Below are 22,997 nucleotides of genomic sequence, written 5' to 3'. Positions count from 1 at the left end.
CCACTTTATCTCTAAAAATAAGGAGGGTCATGAAGTATTAATTTTGAAAAGTATGGTCTACCATTATTAAATTTTCTGATAAGTTTTTTACCGCCCTTAACCCTAAACCACTTATGAAAATAGTCTGCCGTATAATTCACATATAAAATATTAATAATTTTTTTTCAAACCACTAATTTATAAATGAATTAATTTTACAAATTAAAACAAAAAATCTCACTGTTGAGAGTGTGTTAACATGTTATCCAAAATCCTAGTTCAAAGTTCCAAAAATCCAAAAAAGAAGAAGTGCTTTTGTGTTGAAAAGTTTTGTTTGTTTGTGAAATGCCAGTTAGTAAAGCACATAGCTAAACTCTATATAGACCATATTTTCATGATCACTATCATCATTCATGATTATTAATCAAACTAGGAGAGAGAAAATCTGAATAAAGACCTCCATATCATCCTCACCCCCTAGAAAAATAAAATGACTTATGCAATCTGATAATGACTTATGCAACTGACACACACACTAAGAAAGAGAAAAAATCAGACACAAACATAGCATATTTCAAACACTATTCATACACTAATGTTTTTTCATTTTTACTTTTTTCACATTCTGTAGTTAATGTTGTTTTGTTCTCATCTCTCTCTCTCTCTCTCTCTCTCTCTCTCTCTCTGTGCTGCTCTGTCACCCACCACCACCTCTCTTTAATTCCCTATGAAACCGTTGAACGTTTTTCAACTTTCACACTAGCTTCCACCACATCTTCATCATGGAGTACGTGAATTGTGAACCACATGATCACAATCACAATTCACAATACCCTTTTGAGTTTTGATTCTCTCTCTCTCTCTCTCCCTCTCTTCATATGTTAGTACTCTCTTTTGAATTATGCATTCATATTTCATAGCATAGCACTATCTCTTCCTTATGCTTAAATATGCTTTATAGGTGTGAAAAATCTCTTTTACTTTTCACTTAATTCACCAAAGTTGCAGCTTTTTTGTGTAGTTTTATATAAAAGTTGCTTTTTTTAGTGTAGCATTTTGTTCATTTTACTTGAGTTTGAAACTGGGTTTATAACATTGAGAGTAAAAAAAGGAACTTTTTTTGTTTTGTTTTGGGATTTTTGATTTTCTTGGTGTCTGCATCAAAGGGTAAGCTAAAATGGGGTTACTTTAGAAATTGCTTAGTGTTGAAGTTTTTGTTATGGGTTGGTTGGTGTGACTGTGAGAGTGGACCTGTTACAGTTAAGCTGGTCTTTATCTTCAATGTCAAGCCTTCTCTTATTTTTTCATGTTTTTGTGTATAGTTTAAGATGTAATCTAGTTTCTATTTTTGTCCTTACTATAATAATTGATTTTGTAGATTATTTCCATTGATCTAGATTATACTTTTTGGTTGTTTTCTGCAGGTTTGGTTTGCTTTTGAGTCTTAAGGTAATTTTCTTATCCTTTTTTGCTTGCTCTTCACATTTAGATATAGATGTCAAGCATTCATATGTATAATTGAGTAGAGTATGTATATGAAAGTGGTTGAACTTAAATGGTTAATGAGTTTTAGTTAACATTGAATTAGTCGGAGTACCAAGTTTGATTTTTGGCTGAAACAATTATCGATCAGACTTTAATTATCTTCTGGCCAAATTCCAGATTACTCGGTCCATTTTCCCTGAGAATTGGATGGTTAAAACAAAAAATATTAGTCTGAGTACATTTCGCAATGTTGAAATATTTCATTTATGATTTGTGGTTAGTTTTATCAAATTTCTGGTCAGGATGACGGTCTCATATCCTCTTCGACCAAATTTACTATTTGTCCCCGTGAGCATAGCGCAGTTGGTAGGGATATTGAAATATGCAAGGTCGGAGTTTGAACCTCAAACTCTCCACTTATTCATCTTAAGGGGTGAAATTTTGGCAACTAGGCTACTTGACCAAACAAAAAGAAGACGGGAGGGATTACTTAAAAGTGTCAATTTTTATTGAAAATTGTGCATTCATTGCGTTGAAAATTCAAATACTTGACTTTTTCAATAAACGACATTTTCAATTAATAATTTATTTATTTATTCGGAATTCTTAGTCAATTGTTGTTGACCGCGCATTGAATTTTATGATTTTTCTAACTTTTTTTTATTTGACATTGATTTTATATGTGAACAGAGATAGGTGGTAAATTTTAGATTGTTGAGTATTTAGAGGGGATTCGAGTTTTATTGTCGTCAAAGATTTTGAAGGGACTTGAACTTAAATGCATGGATCGAGGCGACCAAATGGCTGCATTATCGGGTTCTGCATCGTACTTTATGCAGAGAGGATTACCTGGTTCTGGAAACCAACATGAATTGCATAGTCCGCCCGGTATTCGTCAACTACCGAATACCAATTCACCATTTCAATCAAGTATTGGTGGTACTATTGGATCCACATTGCCGATGGATTCTTCCGGAATTTCATCCCAATGTATCAATGTCGGTGCTCCTTCTGCGGCTGCTTCAACTGGTGAACCTGTCAAAAGGAAGCGAGGAAGGCCTAGAAAGTATGGGGCTGACGGAAATGTTTCGTTGGCGTTGACTCCAACAACACCAGCAAGTCAACCTGGATCTGTACCGCAAGTACAGAAACGCGGTCGCGGTCGCCCTCCAGGTTCAGGGAAGAAACAGCAGTTGGCTTCTGTTGGTAAATTTCTATTCTACTTTTTAATTTGTCGCGTTTAGTAGAAATAAATTGATTTTAATTTTAACTTGGTATGTTTCTGGTTTCATAAATTCATATCCATGTGTTGTTTGATCATAAATATATTACATGCATATATTTGAGTTAGGATTTGTTTACTTTTTCATGTTGCACTCTAATACCGAAAGAAATTGAGTTAACAAAAAATTTTCAATTGCCACACACATAACCCACACTGTCTATTCAAAACTTTACTCATTGGTGATCGGTAGATCGAGATCTGATGGTCTTCATTTCGAGCATGGTATTTTAGTTTTAAAAAATAATCAAAATCTGCATTGAAATGTGGATCGTCCGATTTTGATCCAGCGGTCACCGATGTGCCGACTACATGAATGTGGGGGCAGTCAAGAAGTTGGCACATGATCGGTAGATCGAGATCCGATGGTCTTCATTTTGAGCATGGTATTTTAGTTTTTTTAAGAAATCAAAATCTTCATTGAAATGTGGATCGTCTGATTTTGATCCAACGGTCACCGATGTGCCGACTGCGTGAATGTGGGGGGCATTCAAGCAGTCGGCACATGATCGGTAGATCGAGATCCGATGGTCTTCATTTCGAGCATGGTATTTTAGTTTTAAAAAAATATCAAAATCAGCATGGAAATGTGTATCGTCCAATTATGATCCAATGGTTACCGATGTGCCGACTGCGTGAATGTAGGGACATTCAAGCTGTCAGCACATGATCGGTAGATCGAGATCCGATGGTCTTCATTTCGAGCTTGGTATTTTAGTTTTTTAAAAAAACATCAAAATCTGCATTGAAATGTGGAGGGTCCGATTTTGATCCAGCGGTCACCAATGTGCCGATTGTGTGAATGTGGGGATTGTAGAATGCGGAAAATCCAAATTTGGATACATATGCAAGCATGTTTATTATGATAAGATGGTGAAGTATGATTGGATACGTATGCAAAACATGTTTTATTTACTCATTGTATAGTTATTAAACTCTTGAAAGTTTTGTTTGTCACAATTTTTTTTGGGTCTATAGATGAAGTGGTAAACACCACTGAAACTCACATTGCAAGGTTCTGGGTTCGAACCTGGGTGAAGGTGTTCAACATAGCAATATCGGCATTGCCAATTGAGCTAGACCTTACGAACTGTTTGTCTCAAATTTTGTCGCTTTATAAAACCAAAAGGCATTTTGGCATTGCCAATTGAGCATAACCTAACAGTTGCACTCCCTATTTGCTAATTTAGTGAAATGTCTGTAGTAAGGACCGGTTTGGTTCTGTCTCAATGTTGATTCAACCTAAGGGGATAGATTTTATGTTACTCTTGTTTTATTATTTTTATATATTTTCTGTGTTTGATGATTTGAGTGTTTATTGCCAGCTGGTTTGATCTCAAGTTCAGCTGGGAATGGTTTCACCCCACATGTGATCAATGTCGCAATTGGAGAGGTATGCCACATTTTTTATAGCAATCGGTATCAATCTTCTTGTTTTGTTATTATATATTTACTTTTATTTATTTATCGTTGAAGTGCTGCTTTATTTTTAATGAATCTATCGAAGAATATGGCATGGTACTTTTCTAGAAAGCGAATTCATTTGAGACAATTGTTCTCTAGAAAATCATCAATTTTCTGTATGACGATCCTAATGAATTTGTGCAACATGTTCTGCCTTTTGTGTAAGTATATAGGAAATATTCATTTGAAAATTGACAATTTTCTTCTGTGTAGGACATTGCGACAAAAATTCTGGCATTTTCTCAGGAGGGACCTAGAGCTATATTTGTTATGTCAGCCACTGGTGCTGTCTCTACTGTGACGCTTTGTCAAGCTTCGACATCTGGGGGATCTGTCACATATGAGGTTTGAAACTTTCTCATTTTTACGTGCATCTATGTTTCAATGTGTTTATAGGTTCATAAATATTTATGATCGTTTAAATGCATATATTAGATAGGTTTCAAACTTATATAAATGATATAATCACATATCAATCTTTTGTTATTTTGGAAGAATGGCTCGGATTAAGAATGCATTTTTTTTATATGCAAATAATGTTAGTGGTTGCATTTTCTTATATATGTATATTTGTTGTTGTTTCTTATACGATCTTCAGGCTATGTAATTCAGAATCTGTCTGTTTTGCTGTGTTTCGTTTCTTTTTCTTATCCCTTCAATAATTCTCTTTAGCATGTTAAAGTCTTGTTTCTTTTTTAATGCATGGTTATGTTTAATAATTGGCGGACTTTGGCTTCAATAGGGGCGTTTCGAGATACTTAGCTTGTCAGGCTCTTACTTGGTTGCTGATAATGGTAGCTCCCGAAATCGAACTGGTTCATTAAGTGTTTGTCTTGCAAGTCCTGATGGCCGTGTCATTGGTGGAGGCGTCGGCGGACTACTCATTGCTGCAAGTTCTGTTCAGGTAATTGCACGCATGTTTAGCACATCGGTCACTCTGCATATCAGCAATGTTGTATTTTTATGGATTTAGATTTACTTCAGTCACAAATTCACACATTTAGCACATTGATGGTCATTTGATCGAGATCAAACAGTGCAGAAAACAAACATATTTTGATTCTTTCTTTCAAACTAAAATATTGAGCTTGAAATCTAGACTCCAATGTTGGTTCAACAACCACCGATGTGCTAACTGCATGAGATTTGTAATTGCAACAAATCCACATCCGCATTTTTATACGGTGTTGGCTTTTTCATGTTCGAACAATATCACTTAAAGTGAAATTAATCCCAAACCCGAGTTTTATTTGGATTGTTACATTTGATTGGTCATGACTATCAGGTGATACTTGGGAGCTTTATGTGGGGCGGACAAAAGACAAAGAAACAGAAGATTGAAGATTCGGAAGGTCAAGAAGTTGGTATAGAGGCAGATCATCATCAGCATCATCAGCATGGAGGTCATAATCCAGTTGCAATGAACAACATTTCTTCACCAAATCAAAATCTTACTCCATCATCTCTCAATTCTTGGCCTGCATCGCGTTCCTTGGATATGCGTAATTCGCATATTGACATTGATTTAATGCGCGGGTGATAATTTTATTTTATTAGCATACACCAGTACTTGGTAAATATTTAAGATTGATGGTTACTCATCTAATTTTCGCATAGTTATGACATAATTGGCATTATCAACTATAGAGTAGAGAAAGCCTTATTGACTTGTGGAATTTCATTTATGTTACCTTGTGATTGATTGACTTTAGGGGTTCTACTCATATCTTTGTAGTTGTGAGGTATTTAAATTTGAAGATTTTGCTCTATCTTGGTTATTTTTTCTTTGATGGAAATTGATAGTTGGTTAGATTTATTGTGGTTTAAGTGAATATATCACGACTTATGTGATATGATGGCGTGGTTCTAATCAAAGTGATTATAGCAGAAGGGACTAATCTCCCACAACATGGTTTGAGGGTTGTTGGTTGGTATATATGCCCTTCTAAAACAAAATATTATTTTCGATAGGAGTCTTGCGAGTTGCAAATCTTGCGATTTTTGTCATTGAATTGTGTCAAGAAATGCAAGTACTCTTTCAAAGTATGAATGAAAGGTTCCCTCAACCTCAAGTCCTCAACACTTGCCATGAATTAGGGCTTCATGCCATTCTCTATTGCATTCCATACTATATATAACGGTAATTCCTATTCTCGCCCGTGATATTGCTCAGAATTCCCCCCATTTCATCGAAAGATATCTTCCGGTGGTGTAAAATTCTAATTTAAAGATATCTTTCAGTGGTGTATTTTGTTTGTGTGAGCAACACGGGGGATGTAATGTGGAGAAGAGCAATCATTATACAGTATATAATAGTATCAGGTTCTTTCTCATAACGCTTTCTAGAATATATTTTGTATTAGTCTTGTCATGAATCGTTAGCTCGGCCAAATCATCAGTCGTCAAACTTTGCATAAAATTGACATTTTGGAACTTAAATATACTCATGTGAGTATGTGTTTGGTTGAGCGGTATGCAACTGTCAGCGTGAGTATAGAAAACTCTCCAAACATAATTCTTACAACCTCATGTGTTATGATTTTCTGCTATAATTTTGATGTTTTCTAAACACATTTTTTCTGTGAAGTGTGACAATAGCATTGCTCTTGTCCATTTTTATGTTACAATATTTTATTTCTCTAATCTTGGCCACCAAATAGACCTTGTAGAAAAATCACTTCAATTTTTTCTGTTTCTCATCAATATTTCTCTCACTTTCATCTTATTATCACTTTTTTTTTTCTTTCTCTCAACTTGTTTTTTTTCCTCAAATACATTAAAGTTACAATGACTTTTTCTTCCTAAAAGTAGAGGATTCATTTTTAGAATTAAAAATTATTGAATTTTATGCGACTGTCTTTTATTTCTATACTTGTAAAAATTATATTTGTACCATATGTTTAGAAGCATAGTAGAGTCTAACCAAATCAGGTTAAAGAGCTTCACCAAAAATGATGGATTTCGGGAGAAACCGGGTTCGATTTCTGGATGGAATAATTTTTTGGCCAGATTTTACTCGCAGCCGAACTTTCAACTAAGTTGTATACACCGTCTGTCTAGGAAGCACCGACACCTCTATGATTAGGCGTGTCGCGGTATCTGACACGTGTCAGTGTCCGACACTCGTATGACACTCGTCCGACACGTGTCAGATAGCTCATATCGATGTCGAAAAAAATTCAATTTTTCCTTTAGTTTGACACTCCTTTAATCGGTGTCCGACACCTGTAAGACACTTGTATGACACGTGTCGGACAAGTGTCCCAAAAATAATTATTTTTTCTTTGCTTATACTCTCCTTAGACACATATCAGACATATTTACAAGAGTTAAAGATGTGTAGAAACAACAATATTAATCAATGAGGGATTGGAGACATTACATTTTGATTACGATAGTTTTAGTTTTTTCGATCGTAGATGGATAAATAAAGGTAAAATACTATCATATCTTGTTTTAAAACTTTGTTTAAAAAATAATTTGCTCAAATTAGATTTACATGTATATATTTTGATTCTCGATTTATATGTTTTATAAATATGTAGCGGTGTCGGTGTCCTATATTTTTCACATTAGCGATGTCGTGGTGTCCGTGTCCGTGTGGCGGTGTCCGTGTCGGAGTCCGTGCTTCATAGCCGTCGGTAAAACTTCTTTAACCATACATCTAATCTAATTTAATTACACTAAATATATATTTTCACTGCAGAGATATATATTCTATGAATTAACATATTCTTTTCACACAATTCTAACACCATATTCCAAATAAATCAATTTTGTATTCGACATTGTTGAGAATGAGGAAACAACTAAAAATCATAATTCATACTCGAATACAAGCAAATAATTATAGTATCAACATCAATTGTTTGTTGTGTTACAAAACTTCGACAATAACAAAATTTCTACTACAATACAAGCCACTAATTATAGTCTTAAATAAATATAGTTGGTTATGTGTGTTGTTCAGCCTGATCTTGACATTTGATTTTGTAATATTCATGAATAGTAACATGCTGATGCTATATACCATATTTATATTTTTGGTTTATATATGATGACACAATGATCCATCTACTGTGAAAAATAACAAAATTAAGGTTCATTGTCTATTATCACATATACTATCGATGTTTACTAGTAACACAACAATACAAATATTGGTTATATCAACTCATAACTGTAGACTTGACTTAAAATTTGATATGTTTAGACATGAAAATGGAGCGGGAATGATTTTTGTCTTTTACCAATACGAAAGAATTTGAGGATAGTGTTATTATCTTGTAAAAAAAAAAAAAAAGAATTTGAGGGATATGGATTCACTATTGTCAAATAATGACGCAGTTTTACGCTGTAATCAATCATGACCGTTGATTTGAGATCAGACAGTTCAAATTTAAATACAATTTTATAAAATAATATGATTTCAGCCGCCAATCAGAGATCGAATGGCCCAGATCAATTACAACACCCTGCTATAACTTTGGGAAATCTAATTTTGAATTTGAATATCATTCTACCAGGTCTGATCTCCAATAAGGATAAAAAGTAGAACTCAATCCTATATTTGATGGGGTTCGGATATTTCCGCCCCATTCCAAACCTTATAGGTTTTAAGCTATTTTATAAGTTCACGGTAGTGAAAATTGTATTTTTATAAGTTATTTTATCATAAACTACCTTTTAACAAATTTATAATAATATTGCATAAGTTATTTACATAAACTAAAAAATAAGCTAATACAAACGGAGCCTTAATCATGTTTAGTTTTTGTTTTGTTGGTCATATACTTTAGTGGCTAAAAATTTACATAAATAGTAAATGGTTGTAACAATGCTCGAACTCCAGTTTCTTTAGTTAGTCATGTTTAGTTAATCTACTAGAATATAATGAGAGAAATAGTGTCATGGGATCTAAGATCTATGACAATATTTTTAATGTCCCTAATTGAGCTACAGTTAAAAACAACAAGAAATATTCATGAAAAGATTGTAATTGTCTTCATATGATTTTTTTGACAGAAAATTGTCTTCATATAACTAAAACTAAATAAATTAATCTTGGTGACTTGCCGTATTTGGATGTACTTTTTTAGTCTAGGGAATATCTCATTCGATATTTATTATTCTATATGTTTGTTCTCTAGAAAAAACATTGGTCCCATGTAAGTATAAAAGAGTAATAGAATGCTATCATCTTACGAAAAAGAAAATAGAGAATGCTATCTTACTTAAAAAATTATATCCTACAATGTAAATACTTATAATGATATTTTACTAAATCATATTACAGCATGACATCATTGTTTAGATGATTGTGTATATATAGTTATTAAAATCATAATATAATATTGGATTCTCCTCTTTTCAGAATCTAAAAGTTTGGAATCATTTGCTGTACCATCTTGAATCGGCCATTTCTACCTTCAACTTTGGTTAATTTAAATTTACACTACATATAAAGATACTAAATTTTGATGTAGTCATCTTTTCCAAAGTTTTGATGTAGTCATTTTTTATTCTTTATTAAAGTATGATTCAAGAAAAAAAATATTAAAATTTCCGTTTTCTTTTTCAAAGTTTTTTTGACTCAAGTTTTTCTTTTTTAAAGTTTTTAGTTTTCACTACCATTAACAATAACTAATCTCCGTCGAAGAACCTATGAGACACATAAAGTAGGTTTTGTTGGAGAAATAATCGAAAAAAATCTCCACACAATAAATAAAACTAAATAGAATCTTCAACAAATAAAAACTAAACTAAACAAACTCACGATAATATTTTACTATTAAATCTGCAATAATATAATACTAAATCTGCAATTTTTTACGATGACTAAAATTGCAAACACTCTCAATTACAATTTTTGCACAGAAAAATTGCAAACCGTCCTCAACTCCAATTTTTGCACGAAAAAATTGCAAACTCTCCTCTCGTGACTCACAACTACCCTAACCTTATAAAAATAGAGTTGTTGTCGTGAATAAAACTCAATATAACTCTCCCTGTTTATAATAACATTCTACCTTTTTTTTCTTCCAACCGGTCTATGTGGGACTTCTTGGATGAATACCAACTTTGACACAACATATCCTCCATCCATCCAAAGTCTCACATGTCTTCGCTCTGTTATCAAATACAAGATAGACTAATTATTAGAATTTTATTGGACTCAAATACGTGACAAATTCTCTCTAAAAATTTTAACACTGCATATTCAAACCAATGATCAACCCAAAATAATTAGTTAAGTTAAAAGAGACCCGTGATCGTTACGTGATCAACTTATGTTCAATTTTGGAAGAAAGTCAGAAACGTTTTCATTTTTATTGTCCACAAACGGCTTGTTTTAACTCCGGAGGTAATATCAAGATTTTAACATATGCATGCTTTGTTACTATTAAATTAATTTTATTTAATCGGCAACTTAAGGTTTTAACTTTTAACTCATATCATGTTTTATATTGATAGATGACAAACTCATATGTTCCATCAAACTAACCATTGGACTTGATGAAAAATAATCTCGTTACAACTTAAATGTCTTATTGCGGCACGACCCAATACTATGTGCTCTTGCTAGGTGGCTCTCTAAATTTTTAGAAGATACTTTAAAATTTTGAGATCTTACGATAATTGTTATATATTGTTAATTTTTTTTGAATATTTGATGTGCATAAATTAACTATAGACCATTATAACCCAGTTGGGTTGGCTTGGGATCTTGGAGTGTACTCTTCTTAAGGTTTCAAGACGGTGAAATTGGTTCCTTCATATTAGTCGGTCCTTGAATCAGATACCGAGTTTTTAAAATAAAAACGATTGACTATGATGATTACTTTTATAAAATTTGCATTGTTTTTATTATAAACCTATTTTTAATATTCGAGCAGAACCTCCAAATAGTAAGCGTCGACCCTAATCTTATTTAACAAAATAATTTTGTCTTTTTGGGATTGTTATCTCTATAAATATCCTACATGCTGAACTCTACTTCACACACCATCATTAGGGAAAAAACATAGAGAAAATAAAAATAAAATGAAGGGTGTCAAAATTTCATCAAATACCATTAAAACCATAATCTTTCTTCTAATCATTGTATCAACTTTTTGCATAAGCATTGAAGCTTCCACACACAAAGGAAGAGTAAGAGGAAAAAACTTGAAATCAAACAGTTGTAAACCAGGAAAAACCCACACAACATGTTCACCTAAAGTAACTAAGCACACAAAAGCAACACTAACATTGAATAATTTTGAGAAAGGTGGAGATGGAGGATCAGCATCAGAATGTGATGGAAAATTTCATTCTGATAATACACTTGTTGTAGCACTATCAACTGGTTGGTTAAAGAGTGATAAGAAGAGGTGTTTGAAAAAGATTAATATATTTGGAAATGGTAAAAGGGTTAAAGCTTTGGTTGTTGATGAATGTGATTCTACTCGAGGGTGTTTGAATAATATTGTTGATGCTTCTTCTGCTGTTTGGAAGGCTTTAGGTGTGCCTCAGAAAGATAGGGGTGAGATGGAAATTTTCTGGTCAGATGCATAAATATTTGGCTAGACATATATAAATACTCCCTTCCGTATTATTATAAACAAAATTTCACTTCTTAAATTTATTGAATAATAATTGATGTATCTACTATATAATATAAATCAAATATATTAATTATTCAATGAATCTGACAAGTGATTCTGCGAGTATGTGTATATGTATGTTTGTGTGTTTTGGTGTGTATTTATCATAATACATTACATAATATATATATATAAAGAATAATAGACACAAATTTCTTGGTTAAGAAAGACACAAATATATATATATAGTTTTGTCTTATATTTTTTCACTCATTCATGAAATTTGTCCCCTTATTTTAAAATTATTCGGTTTTGATCTCTCGATCATAAAAATAGTGATTTAATATATTTTAAATTGTGAAACATACAACCTAATGATATTGAGTGATAAAACTTCATGAAATTACAAGAAAACATACTCATTAAACTTTAGTTTCAATTTCAGAAATTATTCATTTTTATAATTTAATTAATAAAATATAAATAATTAATCCATTTTGATGAATCTACATATTTGGATTGTATGCCATATAATTTAAAATATACCAAGTCATCATTTTTAAGTATAAAAATTTGAGATGGAGAGACCAAAACTGAACGATTTTAGAATAGAGGGACCAATTTCGTGAGTGAATAAAATGGTAGCCATCAGAAAAGTTTTTTCAAATTGCATTTCTTTATTAAATGGTAGCTATTTGTAACCAAAAAAATAATAAATAAATGGTAGCTATTGGAAAAGTTTATTCAAATTGCATTTCTTTAATAACAAAAGAACAAGTAGAACCTAATTTTGATTTCTTCGCTCAATTTTCATCTATGTCAAGATTGACTTGAACTTGAGCATAAGGGTTACATCATATGGATCACATAGATCAGTCATATACAGATGTTGAAGTGCTTCTAATAAAGTAATTATTCTAGTTAGATCAAACACAATCAAATTTTGTAACAAATCTAAGGCTAATGATCTGCTTGTGGGTATAAACGATAGAAGTGTGTCCCATGTGTATAGGGAAGTGATTTGATAAACCCATTGGCTTTTGGATTATCAATAAACTCAAAATCAGACTCATGTTGGCTTCCAAGAACACTTAAAATTAGTTCCGTTTAGTGCATAGGAAAATTGGTTTCCTACCAAGAATCTCATAAAAAATACACCATATGGACAACACACCGATTAGAGATATAGTGGTTATAGATCTTAGATCTAGGAGGTCTTAGGTTCGAGACCCGCTACCTTTATGAGGACTATAAAAGCTCTAAGGTCTTCTGTGTCTTGGACCGAGCATATCCCCTCACCTTATATTTGTTTTATAAAAAAATAGAATAAAAGATATAACAAAAATAAAAGTATTTATTATACTTCGTTTGTTGAGAAACTTATACAACATAAAAAGTAATGAATAAAATATATTAAAAATTAAAAAATAATAAATTTATGAAAATAAATTGTGATAAAATTTAAATAAAAATTTGTCAAAAAAAAAAATTAGAAACAAAATTTATGTTGATATATTCATACCAAATTAAAATAAATATTATTGCAAAATAGAAAATAATAGTATTCAGACACATCCGAAAGCAACAAAAATATTGAATTTGAAAAAACACAAAAATATAAAAAAAAAGTAATTATTAAAATAAACTATGATAAAATAAACTATACTTTAATTAAGTATACCAAAAAAATTATTAATTAATCAAAAAATGAAGTAAAATATTTAGTGAAAAGTGTCAAATATTAGATATAGTGTGTCGAGAGAGATTTATCATAAATAGAAAGAAGAAGATAATTATAAAAAGAAACAAATATTTGTTGAGATATTTATATCAAATTAAATCATCATTTAGAGATAAAAGAAACAAATATTTGCCAATTTACCAATTTTTTTAATATTCCAAATATAACAAAGAAAAGTAATTGTTAGAGTAAAAAATAAAATAAAAATTATTTACAAGCATCAATAATATTATCGTTGTTTATATACATGAATCATAATGTTGTTATGACTGTTTTGGTATTCACATGGTCAGTATGAACTACATAAAATGTATGACTATCGAGTAAAAAAAATAATTCATTGTGCTTTCCTCCAATAACTTATCATTTGATAATATTTTTTTTTTTGGAAATAATCATTTATAGTAAATAAAAGTATATACAAAGAATAATTTCTTAAGTTAGTACAGTCATAGCTAAGCAAAATTATTATTATATTTAAAGTTCAAAATCAACTAATTCTAAATTCTAATTTAAAAATATATTTAGAAATTTTACATAGTCTTTATTGCTTAACATGATTCACCTTTGAAGCGATAAAATGAGCATAAGACAACACAATAGGATAGTTTTGGTGGTTTTTTGTTTTTTTTTTTATAACATATGGGGGCCATGTTCTGATAGTTTTGGTGTTTTTTTTTTTTTTTTACTAAGATAGTTTTGGTGGATGTTGCATGAAAAATGGTTAATTCATAAGTTTCTTTTTTTTTTTTTTTTTTATGGTCAAATATGAAAGTTTTTTGCTTTCAAGGATAACCTAATATATGAGAAAATATTATATGCACAGTTATCATTAATCATTAATAATAATAATAATTGTATATTTCTATCAAATTATCATACTATATCCGACTTTAATTGTATGATATATAAAAAAAAATTATTAAATATTAATGTAAAATTAATTTACATCGAAAGAATATATCTATTAAACTAATGTAATATTTTTTATTCAAAGTTGGGTCACACAAATAGAGCGAACCAAGGGAATCATATAACCAAGCCTATATATAATATGAACTCACCCAATTAAGTATTCTAATATTTTTTTTATCACCAAGAATCAAGAATTAAGTATTCTAATTATTAGGGTGTAATGAGTTAGTTTGATTTTTTTGAGAAAAATAGTCGAATCAATTGAAATAGTCAATCAAGTATCTTTAGTTTGGTTTTTGAAATATTTTCTCATAAACTCTGAAGTAAATAAAATCGATGAAGAATTTATTAGTTTTATTTATATTTTTTAGTGAAAAAATAATCTGTGTTTCAGATTGAATCCGACATACTAAATATTCAATAAAGTAATGAAGCGTAAAGCTCTGATACATATTACCAAGTATGTATTAACTTCTCCAACACAAGGATAGACACGTCCTAAATAGCACATAACATCCCCAAATATAAATTCAGTATAAATACACACATGCCTCTTTGTATCAAACTTTTCTTTAGGAGAAAGAAAACCTAACTTTTCCCTATAAATAGAATGACATGAGAACAAAAATAGGATTGTCCAAACTTTAACGAGAAAAGAAAAGAGAGCAGAAGAGAAGGAGAGAATTTCTGCGGCTTTTTTACTACAGTAACACACTTTTAAAAATTAAATACTAAACTACCATCCTTTTTCTACTATGTACCAAAATACCATGGTTTTGCAGTGATTTAATTTTCACCCTTAAAAGTCGCTACCTAGAAAAACGATTACCTTACTACCAAATTTTCATTTCCATTTTAAAAGCCTAAGAGAAATCGGTGTGTGGAGACACGATTTCTCAGCACCTTTGCTTCTTTTTTTTGTTTTGTTATATTATTAAAACTGTAATTTTTTAATATAAATAATTGATTTATATTTTTTACTCATGTAATGCGAAAAAGATCGAGCATGACTGGTTGCATACGGACGGATGCGAGTCTCTAAAATTCTATCTCTTGGTAATCGAAACCGACCGAACAACAATTATGACGCAATTTTTTTTTTCTTCTCTCTTAATTTTGTATACTCTTTTGCTTTGTTTTTTTTTTTGGTACATGCTTTGTTGTTTTTATATCCATGTTTGATAGAGGAGAGAAATGTTATATTTTACAAACTTATAATGTGTTCATGAAGGACGTGTGAAATATATTTTAATATATATTCTAGATCTATTTTTAATTTATACTTCTCGTCTACTTGATCTATTATTGTACATATTATAGAAAAAAAAAAGTGGTAATTTGGAACATAATTTTTGAAAGGGTGTTACTGTAGTAAAAAAGCCAATTTCTGCACACTAAGGTAAGGGGTTTGGTGATTCGCAAATTAAGCTTGTATTAATCATAAGAATTTCTCTATTTTTGTGTTTGTTTGATAATATTATGATTATTTCTTTTGAAAATGATATATACCTGAATTATAATCATTATCAAATTGAGACATATTTTAATGAATTTGTTTGTTTTGAAACATCCAGAATGCAAGTATTATTTGCAGAAATCAAACAAATAAACCTTTCATATTTTTGTTAGTTGTTTCAGATCTTAGTTTTTATTTTGTTTCAGATCAATTAGTAAAAAAAATATATTATATGATGACATGTGCTTGTCCTGAAAATTAAATGAATAGCTAGTGAAGAGATAATTTTGTTTCTCATTTTCTTAACTTGAAATTGGCTGTTGTAATCTATGATTCTGAGTAAGCATATATTATATATAGACTTGGAAAAGGGATTGGAAGGAAAATTCTAATATATTTCAAACTTGTATGAGTTTAGCTATATTATATTTCTAATTAAGTTATTACAAATTAAATGTATTAAACTAGTCAAAGATAATATATTAAATAATCTATTTTTAATTTATTACAAATTAAATGTATAAAAATAGTCAACGATAATATTTAAAATAACTTATTTTAGATTAACGCTTTATGTGTTTTTATTGAATACCGTTAAGCTTGATAATCTCAATAACATATCAAATGATTTTAGATTTTTATAGAATTGAACATGAATGATCTATATGATATAAACTTTCAATCTAACGGTGAATTTTGTAAAATTTGTATTCGTTGAAGCGCTATTGAACAGTGTAACATTACTCTATAAAAAAAGGGGTTAATAGCTCTTTACCCCCTCTCAAAATTATGATGTACAAGTCTTATATATATATATATATATATATATATATATATATATATATATAGGGAGAGATCAAATTACACCGGTGTAACATTTGACTAATGTTACACAGCTCAATAACGCTTTAACGAATACAAATTTTATAAAATCCACTATATGGGGAGAGATCAATTTTACACCGGTGTAACATTTGACTAATGTTACACCGCTCAATAACGCTTTAACGAATACAAATTTTATAAAATCCACCGTTGGATTGAAAGTTTATATAATGAGTATCCGGCTCATTGGACTGTCTAATCTAATTCGGAGTCAGTTCTGACATTAAGTAGTTACGAAGAATTGAATCGTGATCTTCCCTACTAAAGTCTAGCACCAATCATCATTGGACCAACTAACGATTGATATTACATATTTTTAGAAAAGTTATAATTAAATACTCTGTAACATTAGGAAATGGATTATGTGCATTTGAATTTTCGATGCAGTCATTCTATAGCTGTCCGATCACAATCGGACGGTTTAAACAAATGCAATCATTAAATACAATCTTTAAATCATGACCGTCTGATCTTGATTGGACGACTATAAATAGCGTGATTGCACAACTGTACCAAAAAACGACTGCATGGAATCCGGATCCGTAACTATAAGGAATACTCCGTACATATTATAATCATGTTATAATCAATTTTATTGTGTGTTCCATAGGTTGTTGATGACTTTGACGGATATGAATTTGGTGCATTCACACCATCTAATGGTCCAAATTTAATACTCATCAAATAAATAAAAAACATAAATAAAATGAGTGGTTGAAAATGCTTTACCAGATTGCTTGAAAATTGAACAAAGCTGTTGACACCTCTAAAGTTGTTTGTACTGTGAAAAAACAGTGACAATATTTGAAAGGATTCTTACATTATCCTTTGTCTTTTCCTTCTCAAAAACTTACAAGTTTGAGAATTTCTTTGTCATGCTACCCATTTTCTCGAGCGCCCTACGAATTTACTAAAATACCTCTGTTCGTTACTTAGGTAGTGGACGGCATATTCAAAATTTGTCAAAAATTTCTCATTTTCATAACGTCCGCTACTTAAACAGCAGAAGGTTAAAATAGAAACGCGTAGGGCGCACGAGAAGTAGGTAGGGCGGCAAAAAAAAACCTCTACAAGTTTTGCATTAAAAGTTCATCAGAGTTTTTTGACCTCAAGTCATCATCAAACTAGTTTCATGGTTCATGGTTCCTAATGGCATAAAATTAAATGCTACTGCAGGAAATGCTTGAAAGCATAAAACTGCATAATAGTTTTCCACAGCATGTATAGATACATCTCCACCAATTATACTCAACACTAAAATAAAACAAGACTTGACAAGATAGCTATTTTACAATCACTGCAAAAAGACTCGATGACAGTGTTGCTGTCGGTAGGTAAAAATACAATAACCACACACCATGCAGTCCATTTAAAGCATGCCATCTGTGAGGGCAGGTAGCCTGCGGTAGAAGTTAACTGGTGCCGATGGTACCTTACTTCGGAACATTGGGTGTCTCATAAAGTAAAATCCACATATAAGAATAGGTACCTGGAAGGGGATCATATACAACACAAGAGCAGACACAAAGCAAAATGCCATGAACATGGTACTAGCGCGAGGATCACGCCAGCTCACAAGTGCTTGAACCCTCTCTCCTTGAGTAGCTAAATCTCCAACAACACTCTGAACTCTTCCAGCCACACTTCTTAGCCGGTCATACCTCCATCGCACTACATCAGGGCTCTTTGTGGAAGGAAATGTGTCAAATTCCTCATCAAGCTCATCGGGAGTTACTCTGTCTGTGTAAGAGAGTCTGGTGTTCATGTGAGGTGGGCATCTCGGGCGGAATCTCCAATTCCACATCCCAATAACAAACACATATAGAAACATGGTTGGTAGAATAAGTTCAGGGAAACACACAAGCATTACAAAAAGAATGTGCACCAATACTGTTGTCATAGGATGATTCCAGGTGGAAACTCCCCCAAGCCATCGCCCTACTGCAAGAAACCCTGAAAAAACCGTCATCAAACGGTAGAAGTTTGCCTTGCTGCGCCTCATACTCCAAAGATGAGAATTTGTGTCAGACATGTACTCAACTACCTCCTTCCTAAGTGGAGGCTCAGCCCTACTAAGGCGGGCAGCAACAACATTGACAGCTTGTTGTCGCAGCATTTCCTGTTCCATAACGTTAAGGGGCCTTTTGTAGTGCATTTTTGGCAAGTGAGGCTTAAAATATAAGTGCATCAAATCAACCATTGAGTAACAAGAAAATCTAATGACCAAGTGAAGTTCACCCATCTTTTTAACACCCGAAGGATGAAGCATCAGTAAAGGGTAAGCATTTGTGTAAACACGGCCAGTTTCAAGGGTTGAGATTCGGACCCGAACTTTACCAATTAGCAAATCTTTGTTATCAGGACCATTAACCTGAGAATTATCAAACACTCCTACTGTGAGAACTGTTGCTGGATCAAAAACTTCCCATGAGTATTGCTCATTGTATTTTGGGTCAAGAGTATCACTAAGAGTTCGAGTACGAACCCACTTTCGCCCATATTTTGCCACACAGTATGCATCAGATGTCCCTCTTCCATTCCTGGCTTTCATCGGATGAAGACCATCAACATTTAGAATACCGAGTTCTAAGATGCCAATTGGCTTCTTCCAGAGCTGCCTTGATGTGGGTCTAAGATCACTACTATGATAAGTTGACTCATCAAAAACATGGTACCCGCCGTCAAGACAGACACTGAGGTGAATTCTACTAGAAAACACATCATTTTTCTTCTCATGTTCCTCATCCGTCGCAGATGACATGGACTGTTCAAGGTTATACCACCTAGTACGGATAATTCTATCATCGGCACGCTTATCAACCTTGGTCAAAGGAACAACAGCCACCCCAAGTGTCTCATCCTTGTTTGGACCAATGCGGTTTTCAACAGAAAGGATCAATGGTTCATCAAACGGTTCAGCAGCAACAAACATCAGCTCCTGATCCCAACGCATGTTTTTCGTCCTCGATTGAACCGCTTTTGTCTTCAAGATCTGGTTACCAGTCTGCACCTTAACATAGGCATCTGAGATTTGTGATTTCTCTGACAGAATCAAGTCTTGTGCCTCAATCACTCTAACCCGTACATACCATAATCTTGGTGAATGGTAAACTTTTGATCGCATCTGATGATGGGAAACTGAAGAGTTTTCTCCAGGGAAGAGTGTATCAGAATGCCAAGCATCAGGAAAAGCTTCATCAGCTTGTGTGCCAAACCATACAGCAAGCATCACCTCCCCTTTTTTCTTTTTCCCGTTCTTGTCAATCTGATACCATTCTGGAGCCAATGGACTATCTGGTGGAACCCGTGTAGGAACATCATGAAGAACAAACCTCACAGTGCCAACAGTTTCATCTAGTATCGTACCTTTGTCTTTCACCTCAACTTCAACTGTTGTTGACTGTAGATTGTCCCTTGCAAAGGCAAACACTTCATTCCATTCAGGTTCCTGATTTTTCTCTAAATGCTTTGTAGTTCCTTTGAAATTTCCAGCTTTTACCTCCACATATGGATTAAGGCTCCCGGTCACACCCTTTGATGGAAGGTCGCGAGCTTTTGAAACTCGTACAAAAAGGTAACGCATTGGTTCAACAAGGTCATAGGTGCTGGATGGCCTGTTCCCACGAATAACTCGCCCGCCAATTACCTGTCCCCCTCCAAGAGAAGGGCTTGTCTCTTTGAGTGCATAATCAATTGGATGCAACGAATCTGCATATGCATGCATGAGTTTCGGAGGAAGTCCAGATTTCATTTCATGCTTCCCATGGTCCACATTCAACTTTGCAGCTCCTGGTGGAGAAGATCGATGTTCTTCTTTATTAGAACCAGGAATGGTATGAAATGTGTGCTTCGACACATTTTTCTTACGAGAAAACATGTTCAGGATCGAATCTGTCAATGATCCCGGTGGTTGATCTTTGTTCGAGTGCTGTTCTGAATTCAAAGAGGGTTCCTCATCAGAAAGAAGTTTGGGGGATCTTACAGAAGGGTCATCCGTAACAAATACCTTCAAACCAAGCTCTCCTTTTACGCGAGAAAATGTGAGTTTCTTTTCCAGAGGGTAGTGCAATATAACAGCATCAGAATCCGGGACAAATGAGGTTTCCGTGAGACGGACCTTACCAAGAAAGACTTTGGAACTATTGTTTTTGCCATTGTAGTGGTAGACGCAGGCATCAAGTGTGAGGTTTGGTAATTTGCTTTGATCAGCAATGATGAAATAAAATTTCTCATTCCATACGGGATTTAGATCTTTTTCTTTAGTAGTTGTCCGAAACTTCTGATTATCAAATTGAAGTTCGACAAAAACACTAGACGAGCCCTCGCCATCTTTGGGCATAAGGTCATGAGCACCCACAACTTCCACGCCTAGTTTAAGATTGCTCATTGTCAATAATCAGCTTCCACGAAAACTTAGATAGAGATACGTTATTATACCTGAAAAGAAAGAAATACATAGGATTCGTGAACGCTAGTCTCAGATACAAATTTCCAAGATGTATTTAAGTTAAAACAACTGGAAGCATAATATAATATAAATACCAAAAACTGAAAATAGAGCAACATTATTGTAGCAAGTAAATATTTTCGGTCGCACGAAATGCTTAAATAATTTGTAGATAAAAAGCATATCTCTTTTTTTTTTGACAAAAAAAGCATATCTCTTAATCAGCAATTTGTTACGTTTTTAAATAATATTCAGAAAAACATTAAGAAATAGTATAATATAATCATTCTGTGACATATCTAAACTTCAAAATCTTGTTGGCAGACAAATCCCCTTTAACATAGAAAAGGCGACAAACACATCATATGGAGGCATATTAAGTATTAACTATAACATTACCACACACAAATATCAAGTTAAAATTCTTGTAAGTTCTCCGGCAAATAAACATTACTTAGGTAATGTTCTAAGTATCATTTTTTTCCAATAGTCAAAATCTATGAAGCACAGACACCGACACGTCACTAACACATCGATACTGGTAACAATTTAAGAAAATAAACTAATTGAATGTAATCACATGTATTAGTGTCGTGTCAGTGTCGAACACCAATTCATATCAGACACCGACACATGTCAGAAACCGAAGATGTCTTCCATTACAAGTGTAGGTGTTGTGCTACAAAGGTGAAAATGGATCATGAAGGTAAATACAAAACAAAAGTTAGCTAAATGCACAAAATAATAAAATTCATGTGTTCCTATGTGCATATTTGAAGGAAAGCAATAAGACACCTAAATTACTGTTGAGTTGGTTTTTGTCATAACTCATAAGCTATACTACCATAACCATAATTCATGCATCTACAGTAAAAATAAAGACATTTTATCAATAGAAAGGAAGTAATTCTTAAAGATCAAGTAACAAAGAACAAGGTTCAAAAAGTTTCAACCTTGTTATAAAGTACATAAGGTCATGTGATAAGAATCTTCAGACACTAAAAAGAAAAATCTCCCACACACACACACACACAAAAGATTCTTTATTCATATTCATATTCCTCTCTAATATTTTTTTTTAAAAAAAATGATAATTAATTACCCAATATTATTCAAAATTGACTGGAAATAAAAATAAAATAAATAAATAAAAATAAAAACTTTGTTTTGACCCAGAGAAGAGAAGCAACTTTTATGAAGAAACTTTCACCCAAATTTTCTATTTCTATTAAATGTTTCCGGAAAAAGGGGGAAAACACACATACATATAAAATCCAATTCCAAAAGCAGATTTAGACACAAAAAAAATTGTTTTTTTAAGGATAAAAATTAGTTCTCAAAACACCCAAATTAAAAAAAAAAAAAAAAACATAAAAATCAAAACCCATAAAATCCAACAACAAAAAACATATTCACAGAAAAGGGGGAAAAATGAGCGAACCTGAGATATTGAGGATTGAGAGTTTGGAAGAGAGAGAGAGAGAGAGATCGGTTATGTTATGTTTGGAATAAAAAGAGAGAGGAAATGGAGTGAGTTTCTGAGAAGTGAGAAAGTTAAATGGAATATAGTGGCATGCTTAGATTGACGTTGAAAATTGAAAGAAAAGAGAGTGTGAAAAATGTGGTTTCTGATTGTTCAATACAAACCATGTCTTGTATTGTACTGTAGTGTTTTGTACTACCATACCACAATAGGTAGGTTTGGTTTGGTATGCCGGTACCACTTCTTTAATATTTTTTTTAAGAAGTTAAATTAG

At 32.4% G+C, this 22,997-nt stretch overlaps 3 protein-coding genes across 6 annotated transcripts; 2 read left to right on the top strand and 1 right to left on the bottom strand.

The window, feature by feature from the left end:
* Window positions 1-390: 390 nt before the first annotated feature.
* On the top strand, window positions 391-5,979 carry LOC123894405 (AT-hook motif nuclear-localized protein 9-like). Of its 4 annotated transcripts, none has more exons than XM_045944402.1 (7): window positions 391-859; window positions 1,404-1,428; window positions 2,155-2,670; window positions 4,072-4,139; window positions 4,424-4,555; window positions 4,953-5,114; window positions 5,496-5,979. In XM_045944402.1, exons 3-7 carry the CDS (start codon window positions 2,247-2,249, stop codon window positions 5,748-5,750), a joined length of 1,041 nt encoding a protein of 346 aa, XP_045800358.1. In that variant the 5' UTR covers window positions 391-859; window positions 1,404-1,428; window positions 2,155-2,246; the 3' UTR covers window positions 5,751-5,979. The 4 variants fall into 4 exon arrangements, with proteins under 4 accessions (XP_045800358.1, XP_045800361.1, XP_045800359.1 ...); XM_045944405.1 differs by having other exon boundaries at window positions 412-859; window positions 1,358-1,428; XM_045944403.1 differs by having other exon boundaries at window positions 412-940.
* Window positions 5,980-11,254: 5,275 nt separating this feature from the next.
* Window positions 11,255-11,767, top strand: LOC123896212 (putative ripening-related protein 2). Its single transcript, XM_045946628.1, has one exon. It carries the CDS (start codon window positions 11,255-11,257, stop codon window positions 11,765-11,767), a length of 513 nt encoding a protein of 170 aa, XP_045802584.1.
* A 5,827-nt stretch (window positions 11,768-17,594) lies between these two features.
* LOC123894404 (FT-interacting protein 7-like) lies at window positions 17,595-22,943 on the bottom strand. The gene is made up of 2 exons (XM_045944401.1): window positions 22,682-22,943; window positions 17,595-21,230 (listed from the first exon to the last, which is right to left on the bottom strand). The coding sequence occupies exon 2, from the start codon at window positions 21,178-21,180 to the stop codon at window positions 18,163-18,165; it is 3,018 nt and encodes a 1,005-aa protein (XP_045800357.1). The 5' UTR covers window positions 21,181-21,230; window positions 22,682-22,943; the 3' UTR covers window positions 17,595-18,162.
* Between the last annotated feature and the right edge of the window lie 54 nt (window positions 22,944-22,997).

Source organism: Trifolium pratense, linkage group LG7 (assembly GCF_020283565.1).
Source record: "Trifolium pratense cultivar HEN17-A07 linkage group LG7, ARS_RC_1.1, whole genome shotgun sequence".
Classification (NCBI taxonomy): domain Eukaryota; kingdom Viridiplantae; phylum Streptophyta; class Magnoliopsida; order Fabales; family Fabaceae; genus Trifolium; species Trifolium pratense.
Note: the sequence above shows the minus strand (reverse complement) of the source record. Positions and strands in the feature narration are given on the sequence as shown.

What these genes read in the sequence shown, in the direction of transcription:
- LOC123896212 (XM_045946628.1), top strand. Translation starts at nt 11,255, where the DNA reads ATGAAGGGTGTCAAAATTTCATCAAATACCATTAAAACCATAATCTTT.
- LOC123894405 (XM_045944402.1), top strand. Translation starts at nt 2,247, where the DNA reads ATGGATCGAGGCGACCAAATGGCTGCATTATCGGGTTCTGCATCGTAC. An exon ending in ACAGCAGTTGGCTTCTGTTG is followed by an intron (nt 2,671 to 4,071) that starts GTAAATTTCTAT and finishes GTTTATTGCCAG; the next exon opens with CTGGTTTGATCTCAAGTTCA. An exon ending in TTGCTGCAAGTTCTGTTCAG is followed by an intron (nt 5,115 to 5,495) that starts GTAATTGCACGC and finishes CATGACTATCAG; the next exon opens with GTGATACTTGGGAGCTTTAT.
- LOC123894404 (XM_045944401.1), bottom strand. Translation starts at nt 21,180, where the DNA reads ATGAGCAATCTTAAACTAGGCGTGGAAGTTGTGGGTGCTCATGACCTT.